Genomic DNA, 12,362 nt, shown 5'->3' with positions numbered 1-12,362 from the left:
CACTCCAGGATCACCTTTGGGTGCATAATGGCGCATTGATCACATGACTGGGTCATGACCAGAGCACAAGCACCAAACGCACGTCATACAGGTCCATGACCAACATTTGCTTCCAGCAGTCATGGCATAGCTTGAATCGTTTAGTCTGCTTTTATCCCTCACATGAGCGTTTTTTTTTTAAGTTGTCAGAAAAAGGAAATTTGAGGGTACAGCTTTGGATACGTGTTAAATGCTGCGGAAGGAAAGGAACCGACATCAGCACACACAGGTTACGCCTATATGTAGATTTACTCTGCCACTTCTGGGGTGAAACAGTCATCGAAGAGCCACATGGCACCACCAAAACAGTATGCAGCAGCAATGCTGAGAAAATTTGCCATATCCAGTCTGATACCTAGGTATGTTTTTAAAAGGAGTAATCTATGGTTAGAAATATCCATTAGAAGCCGCTGGCACTTATATTTGCAAGAGCTGTATGTCGTAATTCGAGGGAGTTTCAGGCTTTCAATGGTAAAACTCATCATGTCCCTCACACACATTCTCTGCAGCGGATGTGTAGTTACCTCATGACTTTTAGCCCATTCTATTAAACAAAAAGGTAACACAAAACAAAATACATTTGTATCTCTTTAATATTGTGTTCATAGATACAGAAACATTAAATTTGGTATAACTATTTAAATGCAAGTCTTTTGAATGGAAATCTGAACCCCCAAAGGGTAATGAAAACAAATGTGATAAAGAATAACTGCAAGGCCATACATTGAACTTTGCCTTCTTCAACATGCTCACAGTGATAGAAAATTGTCCAATAAACAGGCCACCAAGTTACTTTATGAAAGACATTAACAAATCCAAAAAACATCACATATCTAAGAAAATTTTCTGTACAAGCATTTTTCAAACATTATGATAAGAGAAACTCTTGGCTCTGCATTTTACATTTGGAGGATGTTTACAACAATTAAAATCACTAGTGTTTGTAATAGAACTATCAACTTGAAAACATATTTTATAGTCAAAGGCATTAGCAATATTACATTGTTTCTTTTAATGTGGTTTTTAAAAATAAAATATATCCAATGTTGAATGGAACATATAGAGAAGTGATAAACACCAGAGCATATTATACACACAAAATCAAATGGAGAAGCAAAGTTGTATGCTTTACAGGCTGTAAACAGTGATAAGAAACAAGTCTACATTTGATAACATGTTTTAACAGAGTAGAACATTTTTTACTCATTTGGCACATTACAGTATGAACAGCAGAATGCAGCTTTATCCACTGATTTATCAAGTTATCAAAACTTCTTTTAGTTACATAAATGAAGTGACAAAACACCCGGCAAGGCAATGTAATGAAACATGCTTCACACTTTTCCTTTACTTGTACTGCTCATGGCGATGGGATACTTCCTGGACTTTGAGTGGCAGTGTGCTCTGGTGGAGGGGTTGCTAACCTGGTTTCCTTGAAAACAAACCAAGCATTTCCAGCCCACAATATCAAATTAAGGAATCCAAAAACCTACAAGTGAAAAGATGACATTTCTCAGATGTAAGATTTTTCAAAGACTGACTTACATAATTTAAAATTCCAGGAGGTAGAAGAACATACTTCAATTATTGAATACTTATTATGATATTAACATAGGTTAAAAGGTGTGTGCAATAAATATTCCCTTTACAAGATGCATTTCTACAGAATTGGACATGTAAACTGAAGTGGACATCTATATCCATTACAGCCAATATCTAAAAAGGTGGACAAAGGTTATTACTTGCACAACTGTTAGCGTGAATACACATGTCCATGTGACGATATAAACAATGAACTGATGTGATATATAAATGAATGCGCACACTAAGAGGCCGGAGGGTGACCATGCTTTGAGTGCTAGATGAAAACCGTGCTGATGCAGGCTGATAAAGTTTCAGAAACTGAAACCTTACTAGGATCATTACTGGTAAAGGAATTCAGCATGCTATGAAGACTATGGTGGCAGGAGGCTATAAAAAATAAATAAAAAAAATGTCACTCAATTGAGAGCACTATGACTGATAGAGAGAAGATAGGTGAACACTCCTAGCAGAGTCGGAGGAGGGTTTCTAGTAACCGACTAATTTCTGAAGCATCCCAAATGGTACCTTGCATGGTAAAAAATATTTCTAAGTAGTACTTTATCTAGAGTCACACAAGTTGGATTCAGAATATATCATTTCAACCATCAAGTTCTTAATAGTTGTTGAACTGACAACATTTAAATCCAAACCAACATGAAATATGACCATGGACATCAAAATCCCAGACATCAATTCTAAAAATCAAGAACAGTAGATGGGAGTTGCAACAATTGTCAGATCTACTAGCTGCTTTGATACTCAAGCCCGTTGGTACATTACAGCTCATGAAAGCTTCTCTTTCACTGCACCCCTCAAAGGCAGAGAATGCCTGAGGTACAGTTTCAACATTTTTCATACTTGTAAAATTATGGAACTATAGCAATTGAAATATTAAATAAAGCAACTATCATAACTGAGCACACACTTGATGGTGTGTGTGTGTGTTTCTTTTTCCTGCATCAAAGTAGAAGGTGCCTTAGTGCATAATAAAATCAGGTAAAGCACTAGAATTGGATAACAGCCGTGCAATTTGTTTAAATCTGAGCAATCTTCCAGTGTAGGACTGTGCCCTGATATTTTACAGGCGGTGACCCACCTTACATGATCTTACAATTTACACCTCTTTGTGCTGGCTCTAAGTGGGAACAGCCCAGTCTCGCCTCAATTTATGGCTATCCCTGAAAGGTGAGCATATCAGACAATTTCTCTGATCAAAGGCACTACATTGAGGTCCCGGGTTTTAATGATGAGCAAAATGTGGTCTGCATACAAAAATGAGCAAGTTACTTACCTTCCGCAATGCCTTATCTGGCAGAGACTATGTAGCTGCATATTCCTTACCTTAGAGTTATCCCCAGGCGCTAGAATGGATCTGCAAATTTTTCATAAGCAGTACCCTGTGCGCCAGTAGGTGGCATCGTCAGACTCCCCGTGGCGTCGTGCGCACTGGGAGTGATGCATGCACCAGCACGTAAATGTCAGTTTCTTTTTAGCAACTTTCCATGACCGGAGAGCAGAGCCATGAAGAACACGGACCATGCTGCATAAAACTAGTGCCCTAAATGGGGGAACTGCCCTGTTCCTACAAATCAGTTAGTGGGGAATATGGGTGGGTCGTTAAGGTATCTGTGGCTAGATGGAGTCTCTACCAGATAAGGCGTCACCGGAGGGAAGTAACTTGTTTATCTGATAGAGACTGCTAGCCGTAGACTCCTTACCTTAGAATAGATATCCAAGCAATACCTCCCTGCAGGTGGATCTGCAGAACAATTTCACACCAAAAAGTACTGAAGGAACGAACTGGTAAAGTGCCGTTCCCGACAAACCCGACTTTCCAGCCAGTATTGCTGCGTGAACATGGGCAAAGTGGCATACACTGCTGACTGGCAGATGTCCGGGACTGTGTCCTCTGGCAGGGATCGCAGCTTTTGCTCTGGTGGAATGAGCATGCAAACCCTCCGGGGGTTGCATCTTGGTCAGTGCATAGCAGATTTTAATGCTGAGCATGATCCATCAAGAGATGGTCTGTTACTGCATGGCCTTCCCTTTCTTGGCTCCGACATAACCCACGAACAGTTGGTTATCTACCTGGAACTCTTTTGTGCGTATGAGATCAAGGTAGAACGCTAACTCCCCGAGTCCAGTCGGTGGGGACGCTCCTCTTCCTTATATGGATGCAGCGGACAGAAAAAGGTAGGCTGGGTGATGTATTGGCCAACAAAACAGGGAGTGACCACCTTCGGAAGGAAGGAAGCTCTGCTACGAAAGAGCTGCATGTCTGGGAAGATGTTGAGGTACGGAGGCTTAGCTGACAAAGCCTGGAGTTCAATCACCCTCCGGGTACGTTATGACCACCAGAAAGGACGTATTAATTTTAAGGAGCTTGGTAGGACAATAGTCTAGCAGTTAAAGGGAGCTCACATGAGAAAGGTGATCACTAAATTTAGGGCCCACTGAGGCATGATAAACAGCGAAGGAGGGAACATGTGTTGGAGACCTTTCAAAAATGTATGTGCAATAGGGGATTTAAAGAGGGGATTTAAAGAGGGATGGCTGAACTAGCAAATGCAAAATTACCGAGATGGCAGAAAGATAGACTTTTAAGGTATCCAAGGAAGACCCCTGCTCGTCAAGAGAAAAAACAACAGAAGTACTTGAGAAAGGGGAGCAGAAAGGGAGTCAGCCCGTTTCTCTGGACATCATGCCACAAACTTGCCCCAACGTCAGGCGTACACCAACATGGTTGAGGGATGCCTGGCTGCCAAGATGCAAAAACAACAGTTTATGGACAGAATGCAGAACAATGTCATACATTCACCCCAGTACAGAGATCTGGGCCTAAATCCATCGTTTTTTTGCTCACCTTGCCATTCCAGTTTGAACCCAGCCATATGCAAATCAGTCTTGACCCTGTGCCTCATGAGAACAGTCCAGCCCGAACTGCCAAGCCAAGTCCTGCCTGGACTGGAACCAAGCATCCTAGGACCGGCTGGGCCACTGGATTCAAGCTATCCTGGCTGAACAGGGGTGAAACCCCGGAACCGGTGCTAGGATGCTTGTTTCCGGTCCAGGGAGGACCTGGCTTGGCAGTTCGGGCTGGACTGTTCCCATGAGGCACAGGGTAAAGACTGAATTGCATATGGCCAGGTCTAAACTGGGGTGGCATGGTGAGCAAAAGAATGATGGATTTAACCCAGATCTCTTGACTGGGGGAGAATGTTTTGATTTGTTCTGCATTCCGTCCAACTGTGTGTCTTTGGCTGCCAAGATGACAGTTCAGACTTCGGACTTGGGTCAGTGGCACTTCTGCCAATGACCCAATAGCGGTATGTTAACCACCATTGCAGATCTGTTGCAGTACCGTACGAGATCATGACCATGTCAGAGATTACTCTAATGCTGCACCCACTGGAACTTCAGGTCCCACTGCAGGACTTGTATATGCCAGCGGGTATGTGTCACAAGCAGAACAAACTTCAGCCAATGAGGTGGAGGCTTAAGCACCTCTACTTCCCCCTAAACGCCACCATAGCTCAGATCTTTACTGCACATCATGTGTGACGGAAACCCGTCAGAGATGTGCTCTAATCATTCAGTGAACCTGAAATTGTTTCCAATTTGGTCTGCCCTAGATTTGAACCAGCTTCAGCTCTGCTATACTGCGAGTTGTTTTCAGGGAAAAAGATTGTTTCAATTTCTTGACCAGGGGGATATCTGGTCTGACAAGCAACTGCCACCAAATTTCACCATGGTTGACAAAGAGAAGATCTTTTTCTAAAACAGGTTTATCTTGTGGCAGTAAGACGATTTACAATAATGATCCACACTCAATGTATTTATTGCCTTTATCCTAAACATAAGGCAGCAGATTAAAAGATTTTTAAGTCTTTCTCCACTAAGAAACTTAAGGACAGAGAAAGGAAGTTGCCATTATTTCTAATGAATAAAGAGAATGTTCCTCCTTCTAAATGAGAAGCCCCCTTTTCCATGAAAAGTGCCCCCCAAGCACTTCCATGTAGGCAGCACACAAATCGAGACTTGCTCAGTTTCGGGAGCATGGTTTATTTGGTATAACGCTTGCAGCCGCCTCCTCTACTGGAAAATCTGAGCCTAAGCGCTATTAAGACTCACCTGCCGCAAAGAAGAAATCCCACTGAAGTCCAGATCAGTGTCGACGTCGAAGATATTAACGACAGTGTCTCGGTCGACGGCGATTCCATCGAAGACAGCAACACTGGCTACATTTAACATTGAGTCAAAGGCACCGTCGACGCCAAACCTGCCGTCAATGACAAACATCATGCCGTCGCCTAAGACTACTCTGCTGACGTCAATTACCATACCGCCGGCATCAATTACCATACCGCCGGCGTCAATTACCATACCGCCAGCGTCAATTACACTTAGGACTCACGCAGAACACAGGAGGAGATGTTTTTTCACCTTGAAGGGTGAGGATTGCGCCCCCAGTGCAATTACTGCAGTTAGATCAAGAAGAAGAGGCTAGTTATTCTGCATCACTGACCGCTTACAGCCCAACGCAATTGGATGCGATATATGTCCCAGATTTTGAAAAAGACAATGGAAGATTATTAGTCCTACAGTGAATGTGTGTCAACAGGAATGAAATTCTGGAAGTAGTCCAATGCTTTTCAGGCAGAATCCACCTAGGTTTTACAGAGAGCTAGATGTGGTCAAAGTGCCAATGGCTTTCTTATCGACCTTGCAACAAATGGATACTTTTACCAAATTATTGCCATAGCAACCTTCTAATAGTCTTAGCATGGGGTTACCTGCTGGTCCCATCCTCCCGCCTCCTCAACCTGCGCCTTTGCTAGTTTCACCTGCTAGGCAACCATCACTGCTACCTCCTCCAATGCCAAGGGGAGCAGTCCATGGGGTAGATATGGATGATGCTTGTTATGGTTCTGAACAGGGGTGTGGAATTTAATAAAATATCTACTTGTCCATGGGGCAGGTTGCTTCATAAATCTACTTGTCCTGTAACAAAATCCACTTCTCCCTTTTGTGCCATGTAACGCGGCGACAAATTATGGTAGACATCTCATTATATAAGAGCTCTGAAATAGCCTCTGAATATGCCAGGACTACTTCCATGGTAGGGTTTGAATACTAGCAATTCACATATTGTTCCACATTTCTGCAGATCTACAGACTGGGGCTGAAGGTAATGGTAAGCAACAGTTCCAGGGTTGGAATGCCCGTTTGTGTCTGTGCAAGCCTATTAACTTGCATGTTTTAAGGGTTTTCACCAACTCTTCTCTAATTTTTTCCGATACTGAGAAAGGCTGGAAATGTATTCCTGACAATTTCAGACATTAAAACTTCTTCCAGGGTTGGGAAAGAAGTGGTTGGAGGGAGAGTGAACTTGCTAAGACTAAGGTTTTTGCATGAGCAAATCTACACCTGCATATTTGCTCATGCTAAAATGCAGTTCACAAATATTTTCTAGGAGTACTATTTCTTGGCCTACTTCTGTAAAGTCTTGTGAATTCGCGAAAGCTGTAGATCTGCACATAATGCAAGGACATGGGTGCACTTTTGAGACTGACTTTAATAATTCGGCCCCTAATTAGGTGTGGTGTTAACTATGACCTGTTGTGTTTATTAAAATTCGGTCTCTGTTTATCGGCTAGTTTCACTTTGAGTGACAGCATTCTGTTCTTTCACAAGGAGTATATCAACACACAGTCGTTTTGTTCAGTGCCAGGAACTACTGTGGCAATGTGTGCTTTTTGAGACCAAAACTATTTTTGCTTTTGCCAATGTTTGTTATAATGGGGAGGGCCCGGCAGCTCCCACACTAATAACATTTTACAAAAACCATGCCAAAACAAGTCACGCATTGGCAAAAGGCTGACAATTTCAGACCTACTGGCTTTACCAATGCTTGTTTATTGTTGTGTTTCCATTAATCTTATTAGAACTGCTTACACTGATTTTCTATTATAAATAATTTTAGGAAATACTATCAAGCATCAACACATTTTACTAAATGATGCTGCAAAGAGGTGGTACCTAAAATTTGCCAGTAGTTTAGCAAAATGTTTTTGCCTTTTTTTTGGTGAACATTTCATTTTGAATGCAAAAAGAACTATTGATGGACAGAATGCAGAACAATGTCATACATTCACCCCAGTACAGAGATCTGGGCCTAAATTCATAGTTTTTTAGCTCACCATGCCATTCCACTTTGGAACCCCGAAACCGGTCCTAGGATGCTTGTTTCCTGTCCAGTGAGGACCTGGCTTGGCAGTTCGGGCTGGACTGTTCCCATGAGGCAGAGGGTTAAGACTGATTTGCATATGGCCAGGTTTAAACTGGGGTGGCGTGGTGAGCAAAAGAATGATGGATTTAACCCAGATCTCTTGACTGGGGGTGAATGTTTTGATTTGCTCTGCATTCCGTCCATCAATTGTGTATCTTTTGCATTTAATTTTGAAAGCAAAGAATCCTCAATCTACTTTCAAGCTTCTGCAAATATTTGCATCTAATCAGAGAGCCTTCTGGGAGCATTATACTTAGCCTCATATTGCTAAACATTGAAAATGTATGTACACATTTTTGTACCGGAACCACTGTCAGTAGTGCCGTCTGAGCTTACGACATTTATTTAGAGCAATCACCCTAATAATAAAGGCTTTGCATTAATGAACCATGAATACAAGTTTGAACAGCATTAACACTTGGACACAAATATTACCTTAACTGAAAGCAACACCTTTCCCTTATCCGTAATGTGGTACTGTAAACTGGCAGCCAAAGGGTTTGTGCTGTAGGGGGTTGGGCCTACTTGCCCCAAAGACAAAGTACACATGAAAACTTGTTGCCCTTGACCCCAAACTATGTCCCGGGAGTCAGACTATAGGAATTCCACATCTGTGCGGTTCTACATATTCTGATATGGAAGGACAGCTGCCACCAGGCGGTGATGGGAGAGAAAATAATGGAGGTGAATTTATTTTCCCAAGTGGAAATGACGGACAATTCTATAGGATTCTGCAGACGATCTCTCTAAATTTCATTCACTGATTGAAAGAGCTGCCAAGAAATTCAAACTAGCAATGACCAACCATGCTTTCCTTATGAATTTAAGGAGCAACCTCGGGAATATGCTAAATCTATACCCATTCTAGAGTATGTCTGGTCGGAAGGTTTGAAATGAATAAAGACACTGGCTAATGTTCCATCGGAGATAACCTCTCAGGGAGAGAAAACATAAGGCACAGAGTTCAGCTGCAGCTTGCCTCAGTGGTCATTCTAGACCGGATTCAGCAATTGCTTCCCAATAACAGCATCATCTAGTCCACCAGACAACGATAGCAAACGAATTGATAATCTGGGCCTAAGAATTTCTTCTATGACAGCAACCTTAATTAAGACAACCAATGCCTTGGTCATTCTAGGTTATTATGATCTCCAGATGTGGCATGAATGTTGACAGAAGAGAAAACAGAATAGGTCTGCTATTTAGCTCTTAGCAAAGCCTTCATCAGACGTGCTGGCAAAGTCTACCTATCCCACTAGCACAACCGGAAATTCTTAATAGGCACTGACTTACAAGCAGTCATAAGATACTAAACGATTTCTTAAAGAATATGTTTCAGGCACCTAATCTGCAGTTAAGTGCTAATGCATTTGTATCTACAGAAATATTCATCTGACGCAGTCATGCCTTGAGCCGTGTGGGCAGTGACAAATATTTTGAAGCAGTAATATATTGCTCTTAGTCACAACTATAACAAATACTCCTGAGGGAGTCATGCAGTGAGCTGTATGATGGCTGCAGAAATGTTCCACAGTAGCATCTATGTGGGAGACATGAAATGCATACAAATAATGTTTTTTCCCAGGTTTTCAAGCTTAACCATAGAATATTTTCAGACTTAATATGCTCCCATCTGTAAGTATTATAAAGTATGCACATTTTGCAACCACTGTTTTCTTATTTACACATGTTGTGCTCATTCATGTGTTATTTTGCATCTATTCCTTTAAATGTTCCAGCAGAAGCTCATCTTTGGTTGCTCTGCTCCAAAGACACTAGCACTTGGGTCAGTTTGAATAGCTCCTCTTCAATGCAAAAATCAGAAAAATAAACAGCTAACTTCAGCTCCTACCCTTGAATCCCAAAATGAAAGCAAACAAGGACCTGCCAGAACGGATAGCTCACCTTTAAAATAAAATGAGATATGAGGCAGCTAAATTCACATGTAATTTGGACCATGGAAGAAGTCTGTGAGAACCAACAGTAAACACAATGCTACCGAAAATCATTCTAAGTTAGCAGAATTTCAAAAGACAAGAAAAAAATATTAAACATCCTCTCCTTAAAGAATGTAGAAAAGTGTTGACTCTGGACATAAAATTGCTTTGACATTTCCCAGATGCAAGAAATCTGCTCTTCAAAGAAACTACCTCTTCAACTATAGGGATCATGAGGCTAAAAGCAAGAGTAAACTAGCTGAAGGCACAAGAGGGCTATTGAATTAAGCGTATTTTCACATATGTACTGTAAAAGTAAACTGATATATACATACCACTGAAACATATGCACTGTAACAGTAAACTGACTCATACGTACCACTGAAACATTTAGACTTCCCAAGCTGGGTCCTTCTGCAGGGTCACACTTTCTAGGCTCTGTGCAGTTTTCTGTCACTGACAGAATAATAGTGCTTGGGCTTGTCGAGTACTTTACATCTGTAAGTCCTTTAGCCCATGCTGAAGAACTCACCAACCAGAAAAAGGCAAAGATGAAGGTAACCACAAAATCCTAAACCAAAAATAAACATGTTATCCTCAATTAGGAGTACCAAATTTTACTATTAGCACAATTTGTACAAAATGTCAGACAGCGGAAATACCCTAGTTAGCCAAGCTTATTTGAATTGAGCAGAGGCAAATACGTTTAAAAAAAATGTAATTGACATAAATCTGAAAAAATAATTAATATTCAAGATGCTACATAATAACATAGGTGGGGATTAATTTGTGACAGTTCAGAGAGGTGGTTGGACTATGTGAAAGATTACAAAGAAAAGAAGAGGGAGAAAGGAACATGCAGAAAGGAACATTCACTGCTTAAAGTTCTTTTGGACGCTGTACTATTTAGGCCAAGATATCTTCATTGTCCTCTTGCTTAGCAGATGCTTCATTGCCTAAATCCATGTTAATTGTACCTTGCTAACATCTTTCAAGTGGTGATGGATTAGGTTCTTTCTTAACTCTTAAAAACGAATTCCCCAGGCAAGTAAATGAGAAACAGAATTGTGTGGTTTGCTCTCCTTGTCCTAAGGCAGAGACCAAATCTCAGCGATACCAGACCCCATTTCTGCAATGCTGAACAGAAACTTGATCCCAGAAGAGTAATCCTCAAGCACAAGGTAATATGTAGGAAAGTCCTGGGGCTTAAACACCAACAGCACTACTTAAGAGCTACTGGTACAAATGTAGATTCGTTTCTGCAGTATGAGACAAATCTTTATAACTAACAGTGTCTTCCAGATTTGGAGGTGGCATTTCTAAATAAACAAGCAGCAGAAGTTATTTCTCCATTATTGCCCAGGTTGAGATACTCCCGTTTATGTTACCAACTTAACTGTATTATCTGCCTACACATATACAAATCACCAAAATAAAATCAGTTAAAAAGGGAGTTGTTTTGGGTTGAACATGTAAAACAACTGAAATTTACCAGTTATGGTTATGATTGCACACAACACGTGTCATCACTAATGGGATCTGCAATGTTGCTGTACTGTTAACGGTCTTTGTGTCTGTGCTATTGGGATATGTTTGTTTTGGGCATGGGCGACGCCATGACTTATGGTTACATGCTGTGTGTGTGTGTGTGTGTTCATAAACAAAACTGGTGAATTTCAGTGGTGTTATACATATGAGCCAGAACCACAAATCAGCTTTCAACTGTTTTTGTAGCATTTCTTTTTTATGTACTTAATTTCCAACCTACCAGGCACCATGTCCAATCCCCTCATGGGCACCCAACATCTGCCGTTAGGTTGAAGGGTACGGCTTGGCCAGGGTGCACCATCTGCGTTGCAAGGGAAATTGTGAGCAGGGCCTACCTGGTGGCCAGGTCCTGTACACAAACCCCTGCTGCTTGGCTATCCGTAATAGAGGTTGGCCCCGAGCCCAACCAGCAGCAGACGCTACATAGCAGGGTTTGGGCACAGGGTCTTCCCTCCTGCCACTCATATGGTTTTGGATTTTCTTGAGTTTTTCAATTTTTTTTTTTAAAAGTGCTTGAAAACTGAGCGAGAAGCAAACTGGGCACAACAAGGCAATTTAATCCAACACCTAAAGAAGAAGTTACTTACCTTTCAAAACACTATCTGGTAGATATTCTATCAAGCTGCAGATTCCTTACCTTACAATATTCCCCCTTGTGTCAGACTGGATGAGGAGATTTTTTTAGCAGTCCTTTGCACGTCGATGGGTGGTATTCTTCAGCCCTGTGTGAAATCATTGGAGTGGTCCGCGTCAGAAATAACGTAAAGTGCCTATATAGATGCCACCCAGTGCACTGACCTCAACAGAAGGTGAACGGAGGTGAAATGACCAGTGTACCAAGGTGAGGCTCTGAAGGATCTTTGTGATGTAAGAAATACAGTTCACAACATGGGGTGGATGGAGGGTCAGTAAGGAATCTGCAACTCGATTGAGTCTCTATCAGAAAGTGTTACCAAAGCTAAGTA

The 12,362-nt window shown here is 41.6% G+C and overlaps 1 protein-coding gene across 1 annotated transcript in view; it reads right to left on the bottom strand.

Annotated features, from left to right (window-relative positions):
* Nucleotides 1–614: 614 nt before the first annotated feature.
* The window catches only part of SYPL1 (synaptophysin like 1), a 255,826-nt gene continuing 244,078 nt past the window's right edge, over nt 615–12,362 (bottom strand). The window contains exons 5-6 of the mRNA XM_085654139.1: nt 10,229–10,420; nt 615–1,528 (exon numbers count right to left, since the gene is read on the bottom strand). Of these exons, the coding sequence (XP_085510265.1) occupies nt 1,400–1,528; nt 10,229–10,420 (321 nt within the window). The 3' untranslated portion in view covers nt 615–1,399. The remainder of the gene's footprint in view (nt 1,529–10,228; nt 10,421–12,362) is intronic.

Source organism: Triturus cristatus, chromosome 4_1 (genome assembly GCF_964204655.1).
Source record: "Triturus cristatus chromosome 4_1, aTriCri1.1, whole genome shotgun sequence".
Lineage (NCBI taxonomy): Eukaryota > Metazoa > Chordata > Amphibia > Caudata > Salamandridae > Triturus > Triturus cristatus.
This window is presented reverse-complemented; position numbering and strand designations above follow the sequence as displayed.